Source organism: Triticum urartu, chromosome 2A (genome assembly GCF_056163025.1).
Source record: "Triticum urartu cultivar PI428250 chromosome 2A, HENAU_Tu73, whole genome shotgun sequence".
NCBI classification, from domain to species: domain Eukaryota; kingdom Viridiplantae; phylum Streptophyta; class Magnoliopsida; order Poales; family Poaceae; genus Triticum; species Triticum urartu.
The window spans coordinates 724,398,791-724,423,816 of NC_141874.1; the positions used below are offsets into that span (position 1 = coordinate 724,398,791).

Genomic DNA, 25,026 nt, shown 5'->3' on the forward strand with positions numbered 1-25,026 from the left:
GATCTAGCCGATGGGCATGAATCCGGGGGAAACTCCAGGCTGGCCTGGCAGCCTCAGCAAAGTCGACGCCCCCTGGTGCCGATCCCCTTCCTGGAGGCTTTGATGTGGATCTTGCGCCTCTCACCCCCTCTATGAGCGTAGGCGAAAGCCTCTGTTCCTCTTCTTTGGGGGACGACGACACCTGGGTGTCATGTTCCTTCCTGAAGGCATCGTCCGGGGACTACTGATGATGGTGGAGTTGTTGGTAGTTCGGAGTCGGCTTGAGATGGAATGTAGGTAAGCAGCGTGGCATCTACCTTATCGACGACGGCGGGTCTCAGCAGTATGGTGTAGCAGAGTCTTGGCGACGAGCGCGTCTAGATGGACGGTCGCAGGGTGGTGGCGCTGTTTGGCGCCGTGGCAGTGTCGACAGTTGGCCGGTCTGAGAAGGATGATGCAGATCTCCTTCCTGGAGATGGGTCAGCAGTTCGATGATGGTGACGGCTTCTAAAACGTGTGCATGCAGTATACGGTTTAGGTTTGCTGCACCGGGTGTAGGCTCCTGATACACCATGCGGGCGGGTCGGCAACGACCCCGTCCTTTTTTTGTTTTCTGTTTAGGGTTAGCGACCCCGGTTCTAGATGATGAGAGTGAGGGCACTCCATATTATTGAGTTTGTAGGTGTGAGTGATGACTTTGAATGATTTTAAAGTATGTTCTTGTCAGACCATTGTTGAATAATTAATAAATATGACTGCATACATCAGTTGATGCAGAGGCTGGGGTTTTAACCTCCTTTTCCAAAAAAAAAATGAAGATACTCCAACGCCAGTTCTTCTACAAGGTGGGCAGCTCTGGTGGGCCTTGAAAAACAAACAAAGTGGCTAGCAAATCACTCCGAAACCTCCTCTCGCTTTAGATGGCGTGAGAAATAACTCAAGGAGGCTCAACATCTTCACGTTGGAAAATGTAAATCTCTACACGTACTCCAATAGGAGACTTCCCAACTTCCCGTGGAGCATTTTAATTAGCCCCTTCAGATTCTATGCAACCATTTAACTCTGCCGTTACCAATACCGGGCTAAAGGAGGATATTTAAAGGATCGTACTGTATATGCATCACCTCAAGTCGTCTTCCTGCTCACCACACACTTCCTCACAAGTTACAAGTTCCACCTCAACCCTAGTCCCCTACAAGCATGTCCTCATTGGCCATGTCAAGCGATGGCGGACCTACCTTCTCTGTCAAGCTGTTCATCGACAAGGAGAAGAAGAAGGTGCTGTTAGCAGAATCCGACAAGGACTTCGTCGACGTGCTCTTCAGCTTCCTCACCCTGCCTCTCGGCACCATCGTTCGTCTCTTCGACAAGAAGTCTCAGGTAGGATGCCTCGACGAGCTGTACAAGAGTGTGGAGAGTCTCGGTGAAGATCACTTCCAAACCAAGGCGTGCAAGGCCATGCTTCTTGCGCCGCTCAATGCAGCTGCAGTCCATTGCAATCGGCTTAAAGTGAAAGTTGTCGACAAAAATCCTATGTATCGCTGAAAAAATGCCAGTTGCCGTTTTACAGCATTTAGCTCCGTCCCTCATGCTATTTGCTATTGTAAAAACGTTGTTCAGTACATTGGGGAATGGACAAACAAAAATTGTCGTGATTCTGACAGTAAGGAGGATGCAGTTTTTGTCATTGGTGTCGCCAAGTTCATCATAACGGATGATCTCCAAGTTGCTCCTGCTTCCACAAGGGTCATGTTTTCGTTGATTGAAAAATATGGGATACCAGAAAAGGAGAATATCCAGGAGAAGGTGATCCAACTCAATTCTGCCAAGGTCTGTCTCATACTCTCTCTACCTGTGAACATGAAACTGCCAAATACGTAGTTTTTTTACAAGGAAACTGCTGAATTTTGCTGGTCAATAATAGCCAGTTTTATTTCTCAAAAACCCTGGTAAAAGTCTCTTAGTTAATTCTAGTGGTGTTGCATTTCTTTCAGATGATTGGTCTGCTTAGGAGAGCGCTGCTGACAAAACAAGTCTTAACTGGACTTTATTTTGACGTTGCTATCCTGGCAAATCCTGCAGACATGTGTATGCTTTCCGAAAGTATGTTGGCAAAACAGGCGCTTGAGACTGAACCCAAGTTCAAAGCCATCAAGGTAAGGCTTGTTCATGCAAAGGATGATTCGGTGCTATATGCTGAAGTTGGGCAAGACTTCGTTGATCTCGTATTTGGACTCCTTAGCACGCCACTTGGAACTATCATGAAGACTTTCAGGGAGTTACCCCAAACCGGTTGTGTTGATAGTATTTACAAGAGTGTCGCTGCAAGTGTGAAACAGGAATGTCAAAGCTTACTTCTATCCCCAGTGCTAGCGCCTTTCTTTGGGTGCAGCAGTAATGTGTTACAAGTAGAAGAATTAGCTGTTCGATGGCTTGTGATTGGATCCACTAGCTGTTTTGAGTTGAATCCCAAATCCGTTAATGATAGAGCCTATATCAAGGATGGCCCCATGAACTTCATGGTGACCGACGACCTCCAGATCCGCCCATTTTGCTTGATCAACACCCTCGAGTTCCTGCGCGCATGCAAGGTTCCCAAGGACAAGCTAGTGGAGAAAGAACTCACGCTCAACAAAACCCAGGTAATTAGTACTTGCCAGTAAACAGCATCATCAGAACTTACCACCGTTTTATATGTTCTCATTGGTTTTCTTATCTCATTACCCGATACAGGTTCTGAAGCTTGTGGGAGCTGCATTTGGGACGAGCAAAGCACTCAGCAGCGTGCTCATGCCTTCGAAGAAGTAGCGGGCGTTACCTCAGGCGGCCGGGCCGTGGCATCCACTGGTCGATGTGAAGCCCGGAGATGCGGAAATATTACTAGAAGTTTCCTTTCTTGATGTTTTACCTTTGTTTGTTGCAACACTGATTCTTTAGTTTGCTACCATCCATTGATCATCGTGTAGGACGCGAACATGTCCTACTCATCGAGCTTGAAACGAATTTAAATATTTAATCATCCTTTCTATATCAGACTGCGTGTAGATCAACGAACAAGCTAGTCAGCAACAAGGGGCAAGAGAAACCAAATTGGTTGCAGCAGCTTGAAACTGAAGCAATCACAGGCCAAAACAAGTGCAGCTGTCTGTTAGCTTGGTTACAGTTTGGAATAAATCATTATAATTACTCATCTCTTCTGTTCAGCTTTGAAATTTAAACTGTTTAATAGTTGAGAAACCTCACAAGGCCATAAGTGATTCATAATAAATCACCATAGCATAAAACCAAGTATGAGCAAGCCCTGACGACTAGCTAATTAGACCGTCTCTATCAGAAAACTTACTTCAAAGCAACCGAGCTAAAATGGCTGCCCTTGTTTCTTGTGCTGAAAAATGCAAGTGAACCCACCCAAGGTACTAGATAAATTATCATATCTGTGGTCATGAGATGCAAGGCGTGAACCACACCGGCCACAAGAGATGTCCAAGTGTCTTCCCCAGTCCACCGAATCGGCGGTGGCGGTCACAGCGGGGACGACGGCGGCGGCGGCGGCGGCTGGGACCGGATGGAACAGAGATCAGGTGACACGCTGCAACTTGCCTCTTATCTGACGTCCATTCAGGATCTAACGGAGGGGATCGGCCCAAGGGGAAGACAGCCCACACCGTAGTCAGTTTTGAGAAGAGACGTCTGCACTTGCACTTTTAACTTTTATTAAGCACGAGCAACAAAAGTTACGCACTAAGAGCATCTCCAATAGGGGCCCAAAAAATGGGCCGCGCGCTAAAACCCAGATTTTTTTGGGCGCCGAACAGCTTCAGCAGAAGCTGTAAAACATGCACGCATAAAAAAGAGTTGAGCACGCGCTGAAAAACGGTATCAAAAGCTGCAAATTTGAGGCGCCGGATTGCGCGCACTTCACAATTTACACTGCGTGTTCTTTTGGGCGTGCGTTTTTTGGCATCTGCGCACTAAAAGTGTTACAGTGGCGTGCTAAAACTATTTTAGGGCGCGAAATTTTTGTGCACATGTTGGAGATGCTCTAATAAGCACTCTTCATATTTAGATTCTCAAAAATAAATTAGAAAAAAGAATAACTGAAACTATTATGCAGGAACATATTAAAAAAGCAAAAACTGAATAATTCAATAGCACTTGTGATTAAAATTCAAAAACATTTAACGTAGAAGCTCTTGAGCACTAAACATAAAAATTCAGAATAGTGGGAAAATTGTAGTTGCACTAACCATTTAACCGGCACTAACGATTACAAAGCACTGACAAATTATGCAATTTGACGGCCTTAAAACCGGAGAGCTTGCTACTGACTTTATAACAGAACTAAGCGGTGCGATAGATAATCGAAAAGGAATCCACTGCACTGCTGACTCTCCTTCCTCTATCTCGACATTGCCGGCCCTCAACAGCGGTCTTGCGCACATTAGTCTATTGCTCCCCAACGGCGGCACGCTGGCCTTCCTCTCCTCCACGGCGGGGCATCCCCGTCCTCTTCCTCCTCCTCCGCTGTGTTGCTCGCCCTCAACCCTCTCCTCAGTGGCGCTGCGTGGGAGAGAAAGAGCTTGCTAAGCCCGCTCGGAGCGTTCCATGTGTTTCTGATAAGAAATTTGCTATTGAAAACTGCGAAGTGTGGGTTGTTTTACCCTTGGTCCAATCCCTTTGATTGGATATATGATGGACGTCAGATAGAGGGGGCCAAGTTGCAGCATGACTTGCTAGAGGCAATTGTCCTGGTGTCTTATCATTTCCTTCTCCGTTTTTTTAGAATCATATGGTCTCATTATTGCTCTATAATAAGGGGTACAATAGAAGGATCCCATGGCTGAAGAAGCTAGAGATAGCGACCATGATCAAGGGAGAGAACACTCTTTACAAGATTATGCGCCTCGTAGTTAGACGCTTCACCCTCATGAATAAATCTTACTGAAATGAATGAACTTGCTCATTCCATGATCTCCGCAAGCATTGAGCTATATGCGAACCCGCTTCATTGATGTTCTTTACTACGGTGGATGTGTCACATGCGATAACAAGTTCCTGCAAGTTTAGATCCTCTACGAGGGCCAAGGCCTTGCAACATGCTACACATTCCAAGGTAGTTAGCCGGATAAGTGCAGTTGTCAAGGACTCGTGCTGATGACCGAAGCTACCTTCCGGAGTCGTCTCGGCAAATAACGGCAGCTGCCCCCTTGGGATGTTGATCTTGTGAAATTTGATACACAATTCTCGGTTCCCTTGTCCTCATGGTGCCAATCTAAAGCAAGCCACGGTTACCAAGGGGCCAACACTAATGATGGGCACTAAAGTTTCCGACCTTAGGCACAAGGACGCAGAATTCTATGGCCTCGCGAAGACTAGTGTGATGTCAACTCTTGATGATGATGATTATGGAGGAGGTGGTGGAGCTGCTGGAGCTAGTGTTACGTTGGAGCATGTAGGCCTAGGATGTCGGTGTTGTGTGCAACATGTCTGATGAGTTTTCATGTTTAACTTTATTTTCTGCGCGTGATGTTAAAATGTTGAATGGTGATGTTGTTTTATGTCAGTTCCAGTGTGTATGCATAAGTTTGTTGTTTCTATAAATTTTGGTAGGAGGGCTCGCTACCAAGTTGAAGAAATTGACTGCAGTGATATGAGCATTCGAGGCGGTTAGTAATTGGAAACTTCATGCGATGCTGTGAGCAGTAGAGCCAGTTAGAAAGGAGAAACCACCTATGGCGCCCTGAACATTTGAGGTGGTTCGAGTAACCGCGTCTGACTCCCGAGTATTAGCAACACAGATTTTCAGACGGGTTGGGTATGTTGGGTTTCGTAGTAATTTCAAAAAAATTCCTACGCACACGCAAGATCATGTGATGCATAGCAACGAGAGGGGAGAGTGTTGTCTACGTACCCAACGCAGACCGACTGCGGAAGCGCTGACACGACGTAGAGGAAGTAGTTGTACGTCTTCATGATCCAACCGATCAAGCACCGAAACTACGGCACCTCCGAGTTCGAGCACACGTTCAGCTCGATGACGATCCCCGGACTCCGATCCAGCAAAGTGTCGGGGAAGAGTTCCGTCAGCACGACGGCGTGGCGACGATCTTGATGAACTACAGCAGCAGGGCTTCGCCTAAACTCCGCTACAGTATTATCGAGGAATATGGTGGCAGGGGGCACTGCACACGGCTAAGGAGTAGATCACGTGGATCAACTTGTGTGTTTCTGGGGTGCCTCTACCTCAGTATATAAAGGAGCCAAGGGGGAGGGGGGGCGCCGGCCAGGAGGAGGGCGCAGGAGGAGTCCTACTCCTTCCAGGAGTAGGACTCCCCCCCAATCCTAATTGGACTAGGATTCCTCGAGGGGGAAAGAGGGAGAGGGGGGCCGGCCACCTCTCCTAGTCCTAATAGGACTAGTGGAGGGGGGAGGTGCGCAGCCACCTTGGGCTGCCCCTTTCTCCTTTCCACTAAAGCCCATTAAGGCCCATATGGCTCCCGGGGGGTTCCGGTAACCTCCCAGTACTCCGGTAAAATCCCAATTTCACCCGGAACACTTCCGATATCCAAACATAGGCTTCCAATATATCAATCTTTATGTCTCGACCATTTCGAGACTCCTCGTCATGTCCGTGATCACATCCGGGACTCCGAACAACCTTCGGTACATCAAAATGCATAAACTCATAATATAACTGTCATCGTAACCTTAAGCGTGCGGACCCTACGGGTTCGAGAACAATGTAGACATGACCGAGACACGTCTCCGGTCAATAACCAATAGCAGGACCTGGATGCCCATATTGGCTCCTACATATTCTACGAAGATCTTTATCGGTCAGACCGCATAACAACATACGTTGTTCCCTTTGTCATCGGTATGTTACTTGCCCGAGATTCGATCGTCGGTATCCAATACCTAGTTCAATCTCGTTACCGGCAAGTCTCTTTACTCGTTCCGTAATACATCATCCCGCAACTAACTCATTTAGTTGCAATGCTTGCAAGGCTTAAGTGATGTGCATTACCGAGAGGGCCCAGAGATACCTCTCCGACAATCGGAGTGACAAAACCTAATCTCGAAATACGCCAACCCAACATGTACCTTTGGAGACACCTGTAGTACTCCTTTATAATCACCCAGTTACGTTGTGACGTTTGGTAGTACCCAAAGTGTTCCTCCGATAAACGGGAGTTGCATAATCTCATAGTTATAGGAACATGTATAAGTCATGAAGAAAAGCAATAGCAACATACTAAACGATCGGGTGCTAAGCTAATGAAATGGGTCATGTCAATCAGATCATTCAACTAATGATGTGACCTCGTTAATCAAATAACAACTCTTTGTTCATGGTTAGGAAACATAACCATCTTTGATTAACGAGCTAGTCAAGTAGAGGCATACTAGTGACACTCTGTTTGTCTATGTATTCACACATGTATTATGTTTCCGGTTAATACAATTCTAGCATGAATAATAAACATTTATCATGATATAAGGAAATAAATAATAACTTTATTATTGCCTCTAGGGCATATTTCCTTCAGTCTCCCACTTGCACTAGAGTCAATAATCTAGATTACACTGTAATGATTCTAACACCCACGGAGCTTTGGTGCTGATCATGTTTTTCTCGTGGAAGAGGCTTAGTCAACGGGTCTGCAACATTTAGATCCGTATGTATCTTGCAAATCTCTATGTCTCCCACCTGGACTAGATCCCGGATGGAATTGAAGCGTCTCTTGATGTGTTTGGTCCTTTTGTGAAATCTGGATTCCTTTGCTAAGGCAATTGCACCAGTATTGTCACAAAAGATTTTCATTGGACCCGATGCACTAGGTATGACACCTAGATCGGATATGAACTCCTTCATCCAGACTCCTTCGTTCGCTGCTTCCGAAGCAGCTATGTACTCCGCTTCACATGTAGATCCCGCTACGACGCTTTGTTTAGAACTGCACCAACTGACAGCTCCACCGTTTAATGTAAACACGTATCCGGGTTGTGATTTAGAATCGTCCGGATCAGTGTCAAAGCTTGCATCAACGTAACCTTTTACGGTGAGCTCTTTGTCACTTCCATACACGAGAAACATATCCTTAGTCCTTTTCAGGTACTTCAGGATGTTCTTGACCGCTGTCCAGTGATCCACTCCTGGATTACTTTGGTACCTCCCTGCTAAACTTATAGCAAGGCACACATCAGGTCTGGTACACAGCATTGCATACATGATAGAGCCTATGGCTGAAGCATAGGGAACATCTTTCATTTTCTCTCTATCTTCTGCAGTGGTCGGGCATTGAGTTTTACTCAACTTCACACCTTGTAACACAGGCAAGAACCCTTTCTTTGCTTGATCCATTTTGAACTTCTTCAAAACTTTGTCAAGGTATGTGCTTTGTGAAAGTCCAATTAAGCGTCTTGATCTATCTCTATAGATCTTAATGCCTAATATGTAAGCAGCTTCACCGAGGTCTTTCATTGAAAAACTCTTATTCAAGTATCCCTTTATGCTATCCAGAAATTCTATATCATTTCCAATTAGTAATATGTCATCCACATATAATATCAGAAATGCTACAGAGCTCCCACTCACTTTCTTGTAAATACAGGCTTCTCCAGAAGTCTGTATAAAATCAAATGCTTTGATCACACTATCAAAACGTTTATTCCAACTCCGAGAGGCTTGCACCAGTCCATAAATGGATCGCTGGAGCTTGCACACTTTGTTAGATCCCTTTGGATCGACAAAACCTTCTGGTTGCATCATATACAACTCTTCTTCCAGAAATCCATTCAGGAATGCAGTTTTGACATCCATTTGCCAAATTTCATAATCATAAAATGCGGCAATCGCTAACATGATTCGGACGGACTTAAGCATCGCTACGGGTGAGAAGGTCTCATCGTAGTCAATCCCTTGAACTTGCCGAAAACCTTTCGCGACAAGTCAAGCTTTGTAGACAGTAACATTACCATCAGCGTCAGTCTTCTTCTTAAAGATCCATTTATTCTCAATTGCTTGCCGATCATCAGGCAAGTCAACCAAAGTCCATACTTTGTTCTCATACATGGATCCCATCTCAGATTTCATGGCTTCAAGCCACTTTGCGGAATCTGGGCTCACCATCGCTTCTTCATAGTTCGTAGGTTCATCATGATCTAGTAGCATGACTTCCAGAACAGGATTACCGTATCACTCTGGTGCGGATCTTACTCTGGTTGATCTACGAGGTTCAGTAGTATCTTGATCTGAAGTTTCATGATCATTATCATTAGCTTCCTCACTTACTGGTGTAGGTGTGACTGAAACGGTTTTCTGTGATGTACTACTTTCCAGTAAGGGAGCAGGTACAGTTACCTCGTCAAGTTCTACTTTCCTCCCACTCACTTCTTTCGAGAGAAACTCCTTCTCTAGAAAGGATCCATTCTTAGCAACAAATGTCTTGCCTTCGGATCTGTGATAGAAGGTGTACCCAACAGTCTCCTTTGGGTATCCTATGAAGACACATTTCTCCGATTTGGGTTCAATCTTATCAGGTTGAAGATTTTTCACATAAGCATCGCAGCCCCAAACTTTAAGAAACGACAACTTTGGTTTCTTGCCAAACCATAGTTCATAAGGTGTCGTCTCAACGGATTTTGATGGTGCCCTATTTAACGTGAATGCGGCCGTCTCTAAAGCATAACCCCAAAATGATAGCGGTAAATCTGTAAGAGACATCATAGATCGCACCATATCTAGTAAAGTACGATTATGACGTTCGGACACACCATTACGATGTGGTGTTCCGGGTGGCGTGAGTTGCGAAACTATTCCATAGTTTTTCAAATGTACACCAAACTCGTAACTCAAATATTCTCCTCCACGATTAGATCGTAGAAACTTTATTTTCTTGTTACGATGATTTTCAACTTCACTCTGAAATTCTTTGAACTTTTCAAATGTTTCAGACTTATGTTTCATTAAGTAGATATACCCATATCTGCTTAAATCATCTGTGAAGGTGAGAAAATAACGATATCCGCCACGAGCCTCAATATTCATCGGACCACATACATCGGTATGTATGATTTCCAACAAATCTGTTGCTCTCTCCATAGTACCGGAGAACGGTGTTTTAGTCATCTTGCCCATGAGGCACGGTTCGCAAGTACCAAGTGATTCATAATCAAGTGGTTCCAAAAGTCCATCAGTATGGAGTTTCTTCATGCGCTTTACACCGATATGACCTAAACGACAGTGTCACAAATAAGTTGCACTTTCATTATCAACTCTGCATCTTTTGGCTTCAACATTATGAATATGTGTATTACTACTATCGAGATTCAATAAGAATAGACCACTCTTCAAGGGTGCATGACCATAAAAGATATTACTCATATAAATAGAACAACCATTATTCTCTGATTTAAATGAATAACCGTCTCGCATTAAACAAGATCCAGATATAATGTTCATGCTCAACGCTGGCACCAAATAACAATTATTTAGGTCTAATATTAATCCCGAAGGTAGATGTAGAGGTAGCGTGCCGACTGCGATCACATTGACTTTGGAACCGTTTCCCACGCGCATCGTCACCTCGTCCTTTGCCAGTGCCCGCTTATTCCGTAGTCCCTGTTTCGAGTTGCAAATATTAGCAACAGAACCAGTATCAAATACCCAGGTGCTACTGCGAGCTCTAGTAAGGTACACATCAATAACATGTATATCACATATACCTTTGTTCACCTTGCCATCCTTCTTACCCGCCAAATACTTGGGGCAGTTCCGCTTCCAGTGACCAGTCTGCTTGTAGTAGAAGCACTCAGTTTCAGGCTTAGGTCTAGACTTGGGTTTCTTCTCCTGAGCAGCAACTTGCTTACTGTTCTTCTTGAAGTTCCCTTTCTTCTTCCCTTTGCCCTTTTTCTTGAAACTAGTGGTCTTGTTAACCATCAACACTTGATGCTCCTTCTTGATTTCTACCTCCGCAGCTTTCAGCATTGCGAAGAGCTCGGGAATAGTCTTGTTCATCCCTTGCATATTATAGTTCATCACGAAGCTCTTGTAGCTTGGTGGCAGTGATTGGAGAATTCTGTCAATGACGCAATCATCCGGAAGATTAACTCCCAATTGAATCAAGTGATTATTATACCCAGACATTTTGAGTATATGCTCACTGACAGAACTGTTCTCCTCCATCTTGCAGCTATAGAACTTATTGGAGACTTCATATCTCTCAATTCGGGCATTTGCTTGAAATATTAACTTCAACTCCTGGAACATCTCATATGCTCCATGACGTTCAAAACGTCGTTGAAGTCCCGATTCTAAGCCGTAAAGCATGGCACACTGAACTATCGAGTAGTCATCAGCTTTGCTCTGCCAGACGTTCATAACATCTGGTGTTGCTCCAGCAGCAGGCCTGGCACCCAGCGGTGCTTCCAGGACGTAATTCTTCTGAGCAGCAATGAGGATAATCCTCAAGTTACGGACCCAGTCCGTATAATTGCTACCATCATCTTTCAACTTTGCTTTCTCAAGGAACGCATTAAAATTCAACGGAACAACAGCACGAGCCATCTATCTACAATCAACATAAACAAGCAAGATACTATCAGGTACTAAGTTCATGATAAGTTTAAGTTCAATTAATCAAATTACTTAAGAACTCCCACTTAGATAGACATCCCTCTAATCCTCTAAGTGATCACGTGATCCAAATCAACTAAACCATAACCGATCATCACGTGAGATGGAGTAGTTTTCAATGGTGAACATCGTTATGTTGATCATATCTACTATATGATTCACGCTCGACCTTTCGGTCTCCGTGTTCCAAGGCCATATCTGCATATGCTAGGCTCGTCAAGTTTAACCTGAGTATTCTGCGTGTGCAAAACTGGCTTGCACCCGTTGTAGATGGACGTAGAGCTTATCACACCCGATCATCACGTGGTGTCTGGGCACGATGAACTTTGGTAACGGTGCATACTCAGGGAGAACACTTCTTGATAATTTAGTGAGAGATCATCTTATAATGCTACCGTCAATCAAAGCAAGTTAAGATGCATAAAAAGATAAACATCACATGCAATCAATATAAGTGATATGATATGGCCATCATCATCTTGTGCTTGTGATCTCCATCTCCGAAGCACCGTCATGATCACCATCGTCACCGGCGCGACACCTTGATCTCCATCGTAGCATCGTTGTCGTCTCGCCAATCTTATGCTTCCACGACTATCACTACCGTTTAGTAATAAAGTAAAGCATTACATCGCGATTGCATTGCATACAATAAAGCGACAACCATATGGCTCCTGCCAGTTGCCGATAACTCGGTTACAAAACATGATCATCTCATACAATAATATTCAGCATCATGCCTTGACCATATCACATCACAACATGCCCTACAAAAACAAGTTAGACGTCCTCTACTTTGTTGTTGCAAGTTTTACGTGGCTGCTACGGGCTTAAGCAAGAACCAATCTCACCTACGCATCAAAACCACAACGATAGTTTGTCAAATAGACTCCGTTTTAACCTTCGCAAGGACCGGACGTAGCCATGCTTGGTTCAACTAAAGTTGGAGAGACAGTCGCCCGCAAGCCACCTGTGTGCAAAGCACGTCGGGGGAACCGGTCTCGCGTAAGCGTACGCGTAATGTTGGTCCGGGTCATCTCGTCCAACAATGCCGCTGAACCAAAGTATGACATGCTGGTAGGCAGTATGACTTATATCGCCCACAACTCACTTGTGTTCTACTCGTGCATATAACATCAACATAAATAACCTAGGCTCGGATGCCACTGTTGGGTTTCGTAGTAATTTCAAAAAAATTCCTACGCACACGCAAGATCATGTGATGCATAGCAACGAGAGGGGAGAGTGTTGTCTACGTACCCAACGCAGACCGACTGCGGAAGCGCTGACACGACGTAGAGGAAGTAGTTGTACGTCTTCACGATCCAACCGATCAAGCACTGAAACTACGGCACCTCCGAGTTCGAGCACACGTTCAGCTCGATGACGATCCCCGGACTCCGATCCAGCAAAGGGTCGGGGAAGAGTTCCGTCAGCACGACGGCGTGGCGACGATCTTGATGAACTACAGCAGCAGGGCTTCGCCTAAACTCCGCTACAGTATTATCGAGGAATATGGTGGCAGGGGGCACCGCACACGGCTAAGGAATAGATCACGTGGATCAACTTGTGTGTTTCTGGGGTGCCTCTGCCTCAGTATATAAAGGAGCTAAGGGGGAGGGGGGCGCCGGCCAGGAGGAGGGCGCAGGAGGAGTCCTACTCCTTCCGGGAGTAGGACTCCCCCCCCAATCCTAGTTGGACTAGGATTCCCCGAGGGGGAAAGAGGGAGAGGGGGGCCGGCCACCTCTCCTAGTCCTAATAGGACTAGGGGAGGGGGAGGTGCGCAGCCACCTTGGGCTGCCCCTTTCTCCTTTCCACTAAAGCCCATTAAGGCCCATATGGCTCCCGGGGGGTTCCGATAACCTCCCGGTACTCCGGTAAAATCCCGATTTCACCCGGAACACTTCCGATATCCAAACATAGGCTTCCAATATATCAATCTTTACGTATCGACCATTTCGAGACTCCTCGTCAAGTCCGTGATCACATCACGGACTCCGAACAACCTTCGGTACATCAAAATGCATAAACACATAATATAACTGTCATCGTAACCTTAAGCGTGCGGACCCTACGGGTTCGAGAACAATGTAGACATGACCGAGACACGTCTCCGGTCAATAACCAATAGCGGGACCTGGATGCCCATATTGGCTCCTACATATTCTACGAAGATCTTTATCGGTCAGACCGCATAACAACATACGTTGTTCCCTTTGTCATCGGTATGTTACTTGCCCGAGATTCGATCGTCGGTATCCAATACCTAGTTCAATCTCGTTACCGGCAAGTCTCTTTACTCGTTCCGTAATACATCATCCCGCAACTAACTCATTTAGTTGCAATGCTTGCAAGGCTTAAGTGATGTGCATTACCGAGAGGGCCCAGAGATACCTCTCCGACAATCGGAGTGACAAAACCTAATCTCGAAATACGCCAACCCAACATGTACCTTTGGAGACACCTGTAGTACTCCTTTATAATCACCCAGTTACGTTGTGACGTTTGGTAGTACCCAAAGTGTTCCTCCGGTAAACGGGAGTTGCATAATCTCATAGTTATAGGAACATGTATAAGTCATGAAGAAAAGCAATAGCAACATACTAAACGATCGGGTGCTAAGCTAATGGAATGGGTCATGTCAATCAGATCATTCAACTAATGATGTGACCTCGTTAATCAAATAACAACTCTTTGTTCATGGTTAGGAAACATAACCATCTTTGATTAACGAGCTAGTCAAGTAGAGGCATACTAGTGACACTCTGTTTGTCTATGTATTCACACATGTATTATGTTTCCGGTTAATACAATTCTAGCATGAATAATAAACATTTATCATGATATAAGGAAATAAATAATAACTTTATTATTGCCTCCAGGGCATATTTCCTTCAGGGTAACCGCCTCGGGCCCATTTACGAAAACCACCTACAAAGCCCGATTCCATACTAGTGGCACATGCAAGGAGGAAAGGAGAGGGTAGAATAGTGGGTGGAGGCAAAATTTCGAGCTAGAGCATCCAATTCCATTGTTTGAACAGAGGAGTAAATCTGAATTCACTCAAAATTTCTACTTAACATGGGTAAGAAAGGTTGCCAAGTAGATAGTAGATAGGTAAGATAAGCATGTGCTGGATTTATTTGAGAATTGTTTTATGGATATTTTATAGGTCAAACTAGGAGCGAGTATGTGATTGATGTTTGATCATTATTTTGAACATGGCCATGTAGTGAAACTCATGTGGGATGTTCAAAATGATGAAATATTTCTTGACTAAATTACTAAGATTTGAGAAAAAAATATTTAACCATTTCTACAAGGAATTACGTATTTTAAAATTATAATCTTGAAGGGGCTAGTGATTTTATATATAATAGACTCAAGAAATTATTTTTAATGAATTATTGTTTTGAATAAATAAATATTTTTAGTTCAAACCTTATTCTTAGGGTTTTTGGAAAATAAAGGTTTATTTGCTTTTTGACGAAAATAAATGGTAAAAAAATTGGGCTCTAACCACATGACCTGATCACAGGGAGAGATTTGGGGCATAGGATTGCAAGAGTATAATTGGGGAATTTATCATGAATTAAAATTCCAAAAAACTCTAAATAAATGCAAGAGGCAAAGGCAACACAATAATTTTGTTAGTCCCAAATTTTTGTCTTTGTTAACATGGATGATGTGATTACTAAACACATGGTGTGGCCATTCCTGGAACACTTTTTTTGTTTAAGCCCAATAAAGTATGCAAGAGCTCCATTTAGGGCCCCTCCTAATCTACTATGCTTTAACACTTATATTTTTCCTTCAAATATTGGGAACATTTTCAGTTTCACAAATAGAGGTGAAAATCATAATATATTTGGTTGTTTACAAAGTTATACTTGTAAAAGCTAAAAAAACATAATACGTAAGTCCAGCCAGATGGTTTCTATGAGCTTATAATATATATGGCTCCCATTTCTTTTCTCCCTTTCTCTCTCCTTCCCCGTCTTAAGAGTTGTTCGTGTCTCCCTGTCCCTCTCCCTTCCTCCTCCAGCGGCCTCGTGTCAGCCGGAGTAGGAATGCGAGAGGTGGCTGGCTGGCCTCTGTAGATAGTAGCGGTAGGGATACGTGTAGACTTACCATCTAGGATACTGGTGTTGTGTCTTTGTTATTTGCTCCGTTGGCAACGAGCAATGTATGAAGCTCGCCTTCCTCCTCCTCAACCGGACTTCCATGGTGGACTGTGGCGGCGAGATGTGGATTTGGTGAAAGCTTCTTCAATAAGCTCACAAGAACCCTGGACAGATCTAGTGCCAATCTTTCTTCATCAGTTGGTCAAGTTAAAGAGGAAGCAGTATATTTGATTTCAACCTCCGCCAATTTCTCTGGGGTGTGCAAGCTATCTTGTGGATCTCGAGCACAGAAATTGTAGATTAACAAAGGAAATTCTTATGAATGTGCCATCTTCAACCTCCATGCAACGGCCTTATCCCCGGGTCCACCGTTGGCAAGGTTTGTGTCAAAGACAATGAACTTGTCGGTTACGTGCGATATGACTCAAATCATAGTTTCAAATAGCGGGCTATGCCTCCTAGCAGCGGACCTCTCCAAACGCTATAGGGTGATATTTACTACAATGGACTCAATTGCAATCCTCTTGTATGGGTTTAGAGTCCTACCTGCGATATGACTTAATTGCATTTCTCTTGTATGGTTTCGAGTCATATATGCAAAAAAAGAAGGGCCGTGTTGTATTTTTTTTTCTTCCTAGGTCCTCTATGGTCTATGCAACGATGTGTTAATTTTGATGTGAATTTTATGGTTCGAGCCATTTTGATTTCTCATACTACTATGTAACTAGTTTGCATAAGAGATATTGTGGAACGATATGTTCGTGTTGCTACTATAACATATTTTTTCCAAGCATTTTCCAACAATCATAAATGGGGTTTTGTAAACCAGGTGCACCAAATGGTTGGATGCACATGATACCTTTCCCCGATGCGACCTACCCTGCCTACCTATTCCGGCCGCGATTCTGATTGGGCCACTTTTGATTAAGCGTAAGTTACATCCAAGTTGATCTGGCTGCCGCAAAGTAGAAGGGAGCATGTTGTCAGCGAACGTATTTCCTCCCCTAAACATTAGGGTGTTTGGTTCAGGTTTGTTGAGATTGAAAGGTGTTGAGTGGAATGAAATCCGCAAGTCCTCCCATTACCATGGGGAAAGGATTAACCTAACATGGCCTTGGTGAGTTAAAGAACACACTGGATGCCGGCATAGCTGACAAAGGACTTGTGCTTGATCATTTCTAGTTCAGATGATCCTCCGTGGACCACCTCCACACCAGTGAGCACAGCCGCCCTGTTGCTGGGATTGCCCTGGGCATCTTGCTCCCCGGTGTCAAATTTTCCGAAGATGCAAAACCTGCCGGCTCCAAGGTACAACAGGCTACGGCTTATCTGCACCCATCCATCGGGATTGTCAAGGATTTGCCAGTTATGCAGCAAGTTGGGAGCCCTGCCAAGGTTGGAGAGGTCCAATGCGCACAAGCTGTTGGCGTTGTTGCCGGCCATGCCGAACCAGAGGTTGCGAAGCTCAGGGACATGCTCAGCCCGTCCATGGAATGGCAGGGTCCAGCGGCCAGCCTTTTCCCAGGTGCAGCTAACAGTGTCGAAGCAGTAGGTGCCGATGAGCCCAGCGGAGGACACGCAGATAGTCGAGCCATCACCCAGCAGCATGTAGGACTGGATGGCCGTGCACTCATAGGCTGCGTCGTTGACGTAGGGCGGCGGCGGGAGCCGGTGCCACTCCCAGCATTTCTTGCCGTAGATGAGGGCTTCGAAGTTGAAAGCATTGTGGGGAGCCGGGAACCTGTCCATGACGTACAAGGCCTGACCGGAGGTCTCCGCATGAGCGATGGAGAAGGAGACGGGGCTGTCACCCTTGGGTTCGTTGAGGCCGGCAACGGGCTAGACGGAGCAGCTGCCGGCGTCGCAGAGGACGGTGTTGCCTGCCGAGTCCATGGAGAGGATCTTACCATCGCCGCCGCCTCGTCCGTAGAAGGGCAAAAAGTCGAGCCTTGGGCCGTCTACGCGGTACGCTTCGAATTTGAGCCTGGGCGGTGGCATCTTCGGAGCAACCGCTGGTGATGGCGGCGGCGTATTCTCCTCCGTGGGTTGCGCTGCTGCTGCCGCCCGTGCTTCCGCCGTGGATGGGTAGAAGAGATGCTCCCCGGGCTTGATGCGGCTCACCGTGTACAGGCTGCCACTGCTGGACCTCCGCATCACCACATTCAAGAACCGCCGCGCCTTCATTTTAATTCTACCCACTCCTACAAAACGGAGATCAGGAATTAGAGTAGATCATAGTATTTGATCTTCCCCTGACGTTACAGAAGAGATTCTTCCACAATATCTACAGAAACAAATAATGAATACACGCCAAATGGTGAAGAGAAAGATCGAGTAATGCCTGCGACAGGACTTATTCCTTGGGCTGATCGAAGCTGGCGCTGTCGGACGAGGAGTGGCGGCGGCGGCGGCGCGAGGAGATCGGGATGGGGTGTGCGATCTAGGTCTAGCCGTCATGCCCTTTCTTCTCTTCTTGTTATTTATCTTTTTTATTTTTATGAGACCCTTTTTTATGAGGTGATTATTATTTTTGTAGCTTTTTTAGGGTTATTATTTTTTAGCTTTTTTTAGAATCATTTTTTAAAATAGCTCTTTTAGGGACGAAAAACTTTGTTCATTCATCGAAAACCACAATTTGTGGGATACAAGGAGGATTATGGGGATGATCAAGCCACACGTGGCTCCCCTGAGCTAAAGAAAGTGAAAATTTAGCTAAACTATGAGCATCTTCGTTCGACCGGCACCCTTCAAAGACGATGTTGCAATTGAAGCCCAAGACTCTTGATTTCATTTCTGAGATAACCATGCGGTAAGGACCCTTGTTGTTGCTGGATGTCTTGCACCACTTGCTTTGCATCAGATGCCACAATAAAATTTTGAACAGCTAAGTCCTCGGCAAGTGCTAAAGCTTCTTGTCATGCCATGCATTCAAGAACTGAAGAATCCTGCATCCCTTCAACCACCAATGCTTAACTCCCCAAGTAATTGCCTTGCTCGTCGCGACATACATCCACTGTCGCCCCTCTCCTGTGGCGTTTGGATACTCCCGCATCAACATGGATTTTAGCAAATCCTGCCGGCAGGGCCTTTGGTCTTACACTGCCTGATGGTTGTGTTGTGTGTTGTCGTTCTAGACATTCCTGAAATTGGCCGACTGGATCCAATCGGCCAGCAGTAGGCCAACTGGATAATATTTAAAAAAAATATAATTACGACGTAATATTTCTGAAATTTAATATAAAAATTGTATTATTTAAAAAAAATTAGCGGCAAAAATAACCTGAGGCTACTGTTCACACCACAGACGAGCTGACATTTGAGAACAGAATAAAAGGCGCAGTACAGACTACAGAGTACCCATGGATCATAGAAGCTAGATCTCGTAATGGGTGATGTGGATGACGTCCTCGGGCCTGGACGGCGGGTGGGTCTTGTTCCTCATCCGCAGCTGCATGTACTCGTCGTACCGGAACCCCCTGTACCGCGGCGGTTCGCCGACGTCGGCCGCAAAAGCCGGCAGCGGCTCGACCCACTTGTCGCCGTGGAGGTTGAGGAAGAAGGCGATGGAGTGGCGGTGCGCCCCGGGCCTCCTCACCACCCTGTGCGTGGCGCTCTTGAACTTCTTGTTGCTGAGCACCTGCAGGACGTCCCCTACGTTGACGACGATGCTGCCCTCCACGGGCTCTGCGGGGACCCAGCGGCCGTCCTCCCCGAGCACCTCCAGGCCCCCGACGCCGTCCTGCAGGACGAAGGTGATGCAGTTGCCGTCCTCGTGCGCGCTGATGCCGTTGTTCTCGTCGGTTGTCGCCGGGAAATAGTGCAGCGCCGTGAGGAAGTCGAAGCCGCGGTCGGCGTTGTACTCGGCGAGGAAGCCCGGCGGCAGGCCCATGCACTCGCTCAGGATGTTCTGGATGAGCAGCCCCAGGTCGGTGAGCTTGGCATAGCACTCCTCCAGCGCATCCCTGAAGATGAATTCATTTTCTTTCAGTTTATAAGACAGGGGAAGGTCGATGCAAAGGGGGGGAAATGGAGTTCTGCCTGTCTCTGTGACACACTCACAATTCAGAATTGAAGCAGAGGTTGCTAAGAACTACATATACAATCCACAATTGAAGCAGAGCAAGAAAGAAGTAACCTGAATCCGGCAGGCTGGGCGGGGTAGTGGTTGAGCCCGAGCTTGGGGTTGAAGAGGAGCAGGTACTCGTTCTTGTCAGCGGAGTGCGCCGGCTGCCGCGCGTACCCCACCGGGAGCGGCGAGGCGGAGGCGCCTTCGGCGGGCCGGACCTTGGCCTTCTCCTCGTCCGGCAGCGCGAAGAACGCCGCCGACAGCTCGAGCGCGCGCGCCATGAGTTCGCGCGGCATCCCGTGGTTCACCGCGCGGAAGAACCCGGTGGCCTGGCACGCCTCGCGCACGGCCTCGGTGGCCCGGGTGCGCGCCCCCTCGCCGTCGGCGTCCCCCACGGCGAAGAACGGCGCCAGATCCACCACGGGGAGGGCGCCGCCGTTGCTGGCCGCCATGCGTGATGGATTGTCCTCTAGCTAGCTTCTTGGTGAAGAGTGGTGGCTGGTTAGGACGCGATCGTTAAAATAAAAGAGTTCTTTATGAATGAAATCATCACCCCCCTCACCTCCCCTGACCTCCCACTACCCCTCCTCCCCTGAATTTCGATGTGGGTCCCGTAAGCGGGGTCAGCCGTACGCACAAGGCAAACTAAGCTCGAAGCTCAGTCGCTATCCGGCGCGCGAGAGAGAGAGAGTGAAAAACAAAGAGGTGAGACGTGAGTTGGGTGAGAATTTGGAAGCGTGTGACCGTCGCCGGAATATTTAAGGAGCGGGGTGATTAGCCAATCGAAGATGCATACTCCCTCCGATTCCACGATACATGTCTTCCATTTGTTAAAATATAAATGTATCTAGACATGTTTTATTATATAGACACATTTATTTTTGGACAAATGGAAGTCAAGTATTTTGAAATGGAGAAAATATATTGCAAAGGTATCATTTTGTAAGCCAAAATTTGTCTCGGGTGGCATCTCTTCTGAAGCCCTAGAAGATTGTTTAGGAGCAGGATTGACAAGGACATCTCCAAAATAACCGAAAGATACATCATTTGAGCTAAAAAAAAGTCAGATAATATAGGTGTATATTTTTTACATCTGATATAAAATATATCACCAAGTGATGTCAATATACATCAATTGGCATCTGTGTAAGACCAATAGACCATGCCACGATTCCCTAGTCGACGGCATATATTGGAGGCATTGGCTAGTGCAGGTGCGGCCAACGGACTCACTCCCTCCCTATGCAACCCTAACCGTCATCTATTATTTCTCTTAATGTGCTGCTTCCGGCGATTCTATCTTGATGACTGCGTGCACGGTCGGTCGGAAGAGTAGGCCTCCGGAACCCCGTCCTTCGAGATCCCGCACCGGAAGAAGGGTGATAAGTTTTTTGGGAGGGTCTCAACATGACTGCTCTTGATCCGTCCTTTGCTTCAACTACTTCCCGATAGTGACCCCATGGCTGGAGACGATGCCGCCAAGAAGAAGGCCATGGAAGTTGCCGAAGCTGTTGTGGCCTTAGATAGCCTGGCCTACTCGAGGGTATAATTAATTCATCCCATACTTGTATGTTTATGTGCTAGCTGTATATGTTCTGTTGATAGACGGTAATGCTACACGTACAAACGTTTTACAGGCTTTTACAGGATGGTTAATCTTGATTGGTCAATAGGTGAGCGGGGCGGCCCACCTCCTGAAAATCAGGGGGGGGGGGGGGGGAGAGAGGTTTGTGATTGGTTGTTAGATGGAAGGAGCGTGTAAGTCTTTATATGTCTAGCATTTTTGGTTGATAGATGTGCCAGACCTTTTAAAGTCGCGTGTCAGGTCAATCCTTCTTGTCATGGCTTTTTTATAAAAGGGTCAACACCAACCGTGTCACGCCGGTCCATATGAACAGGTTTGCCTCAAGAGATATAAAGAGTTAAATTGCTCCACACGATGTAAATATGTGTTTCTCGTGCAAGCACAATGCTTTTTTTTTCCTTTTGGAAAGCACAATTGACTTTGCAAAAAAAAAAAATTGCTTTAAAACCTAGGAAAACCCGGGGAAATCCAGAAGGAACGCAGGGGCTGCTCTCTGTTCCGCTCGACTGCTCCTCCGCCGCCGGAGCTCCACCACCTGACCCGCCGGCCGCCTCCCGCGCACCTGCAGCTCCTCCGCCGCACGCTCCCGTCTCGTATCTCTTCTGCCCTTCCTCCTCCTGGCCACGCTGCCTTCCGCCGACCCCAGCTCGGCCCCGTCCGCGAAGGCGACAACCAACAGCAGCGACCCGAAGAGGGCCCTCTCAAGTGAGCGGCTCTCTCCCTCTCTCTCCCCTTGGCTCCGACGGCGTCGCCGGTCGACTCCGACGGCGTGCCGTGCTACCAAACTGATCCTCTCACGGTGGTGCTGCCGTACCGTGCTTAGATTTGTTTGGTAATGTACGAACTCTGTGTTTCTGGGCTGAGGCTTTTGTGCTGTTGTGCACTATTTTTTCTTCTTCTGTTATTTTGGTCAGGGATACATTTTGGTCATTCATGTCATCTAGCAAAGTAACATGATTTGTTTTGTCAATTGGCAAAGAAGCTGAGATGTGGCATTTTATCTTTCAATTGCAGAGCAAACAAGCTGCGGCATTTTATCACCTAGCCGGCGTGCCATGCGGCTCAAACGACATCGAAAGAAGGCTGACGCCGACGTTGCCAGCCTTCCGGTGGATATACTAGCGGTAGCCAACATCCACCGCCGCCTGAGTCTCCTCGCCCGCCTCGCCTTTGCCGCTGTCTTCCGTGCCTGGCGCGGCGCATTCAAGCCGGAGGCTCCATGGCTCCTCCTCCGCGGCCGCACCCCGGAGACCGCCACGCTCTTCTCCCTCTCGGACCGCTGCACCACCACCGTGCGCGTACCCGAACCCGCGCTGCGTCACCATGTCGTCCTAGGCTCCTCTTCCAACGGCTGGCTTGTCACCGGCGACAACCAGGCCCGGATGCGCCTCGTCAACCCAGTCACCGGCGAGCAGCGCAAGCTCCCTGCCATCACCACCATGCCAGGCCTCGTCGAGCAAGAGCAATGTGGACAATTCGTGCTCGACCTGAAGCACTTCGTTAAAGCCCCACCGCACCCCGTCTACGACTACCGCCCGTCCGACTGGACGCATAGGATCAGTGCCCACGACATGTGTGCCAAGCACATGCGCTCCTTCTGCCGCGAGGTTGTCCTCTCCAACTCCCCACCGTGCCCCGCCGCCATGATGATCATGGGCACCCAGTTTGGCTTTGTGGCCTTCGCCACGGCGGAGGGCGGCGCGTGGCGGCTGGCGCGTGATGCTGTCGACCTCGCTAACACGGTGTGTGGGACGACGCCCTCACCCGACGGCATCGAGGACGCCATCCACTATGAGGGCAGGTTCTACTCGATCACATACTCCGGTCAAGTGGAGGCGTGGGAGCACAACACTGATGATGTGGGGGTGTTCACGAGCGTGGTGGTCGCGCCAAGGCTGCTGCTGCCAGCCGATTTGGACCACCGCAGGTTCCTCGTGGTGGTGCCGGGCGGGCGGCTAATGGTGGTGATCAAGGAAGCCACGCATGGTTATCGGGCGCTGCCGTCCTTCAAGGTGCAGGTCCTCTACACTGGCAATGAGGAGTGGAGGGAGACGGACGACATCCGCGATGTCGTGTTGTTTGTCGGGGGGAAGAGCTCGCTCTGCTTGCCGACGAGGGAGCACCCGGAGCTCAAGGCCGGATGTGTCTACTATGCCAGCGAAGGGTATGCCAACGACTGCGCCGCCGACCTTGTCAGGGTGTTCAGCCTCAAGGACGGCAGGGCGGAGAAGGTGGAGGGCCTCGGGCGGCGCCGGACCAGGCCGCGGCCGGTGTGGTTCACGGCTTGCATCCCATGACCATATTAGATATGATAACTGATCGAGTACCTTGGGTGGGTTCACTTGCATTTTTCAACACAAGAAACAAGGGTAGCCATTTTAGCTCGGTTGCTTGGAAGTAAGTTTTCTGATAGAGACAGTTTAATTAGCTAGTCGTCAGGGCTTGCTCATACTTGATTTTGTGCTATGGTGATTTATTATGAATAATTATGGCCTTGTGAGGTTTTTGGATTATTAAACAGTTTAAATTTCAAAGCTGAACATAAGAGATGAGTAATTATAATGATTTATTCCAAACTGTAACCAAACTAACAGACAGCTGCACTTGTTTTGGCCTGTGATTGCTTCAGTTTCAAGCTGCTGCAACCAATTTGGTTTGTCTTGTCCCTTGTTGGCGACTAGCGTCAAGTTTGCTGTAAGCACTTTTGCCTCTGTCAATCATTTCAATGTGCTGCATGGAGTTGAGCAGTCACTTAGGATTAGTTTGTCTGCACAACAATTAGGGACACTGGATGAACTGGCAAGGCAGCTCAGAGTTTTTTCTCCAGTCATGTATATGTTGGTGGTACCACAGGCCACAGCAAGTATCGTTCATAAATCAACTATGGGATGCATGTTTAATGGGATACCATTCATGCACTGCATCTGCCTAGCTAGCTGCATGTTGGTAATCTTAATTGGTCTGAACAATGAAGAGGCAGGTTGGCAAGCAGATTTGATTTGAGGTGCTGTCAAGGCCGGTCCTCAAATTTCAAGGCCCTGGGGCGAAACTAGAACCTGGGCCTCTTAATATATGCATCGAATTATAACCCTGAACTCATAAGTCTGAATAATATCTATCTCTAAATTGTGCTGCATCCATTGCAACAGCAAAGAAGCAATATTGATCTATCTCCAATATTTTTCAATCATGGCAAAAATGCAGGCATATGGTATGAGAGTCGTAACTTCTCTGATTCTCCCTGATTGGCTAATTTTACTTCTTCCAAGGATTGACCTGAACGATCAAAGGGCAAGCCCAACTCATAAATTTGAATAAATCTATTGCTAAACCATGTGCAGTCAATCAATTCTCAACTCGGAAGTGCTATGTGATAGTAACATATTATGTTATTCCATTTGTCTCTCTTTATTTACTTGCAATATCATGTTTTTTGCCTATGTGCCTGCATGGTACAACCTATGTTACTCGAACTGTGAGTAGTTTAGGCATGAGAGTTGAGAGTCTAACCCTCACCATTGGCGAGGGAAGGATGGGAATTGTGAGGGAATTGTTTTTAGTGATTACATCTTAATCCCTCGTCACTTTTTATGCCTCTAATTACCACCAACTATACAGGTTGTCAAGGCAGGAA

The 25,026-nt window shown here is 46.9% G+C and overlaps 2 protein-coding genes and 2 pseudogenes across 2 annotated transcripts; 2 read left to right on the top strand and 2 right to left on the bottom strand.

The window, feature by feature from the left end:
* Positions 1-1,194: 1,194 nt before the first annotated feature.
* LOC125534339 (uncharacterized) lies at positions 1,195-2,787 on the top strand (annotated as a pseudogene).
* A 14,076-nt stretch (positions 2,788-16,863) lies between these two features.
* Positions 16,864-17,925, bottom strand: LOC147987186 (uncharacterized; annotated as a pseudogene).
* A 1,018-nt stretch (positions 17,926-18,943) lies between these two features.
* Positions 18,944-20,342, bottom strand: LOC125534345 (2-oxoglutarate-dependent dioxygenase 19-like). The gene is made up of 2 exons (XM_087545171.1): positions 19,877-20,342; positions 18,944-19,703 (listed from the first exon to the last, which is right to left on the bottom strand). Exons 1-2 carry the CDS (start codon positions 20,257-20,259, stop codon positions 19,115-19,117), a joined length of 972 nt encoding a protein of 323 aa, XP_087401297.1. The 5' UTR covers positions 20,260-20,342; the 3' UTR covers positions 18,944-19,114.
* A 2,070-nt stretch (positions 20,343-22,412) lies between these two features.
* Positions 22,413-23,809, top strand: LOC147987187 (uncharacterized). Its single transcript, XM_087540268.1, has one exon. The coding sequence runs from the start codon at positions 22,448-22,450 to the stop codon at positions 23,687-23,689; it is 1,242 nt and encodes a 413-aa protein (XP_087396394.1). The 5' UTR covers positions 22,413-22,447; the 3' UTR covers positions 23,690-23,809.
* Positions 23,810-25,026: the final 1,217 nt, after the last annotated feature.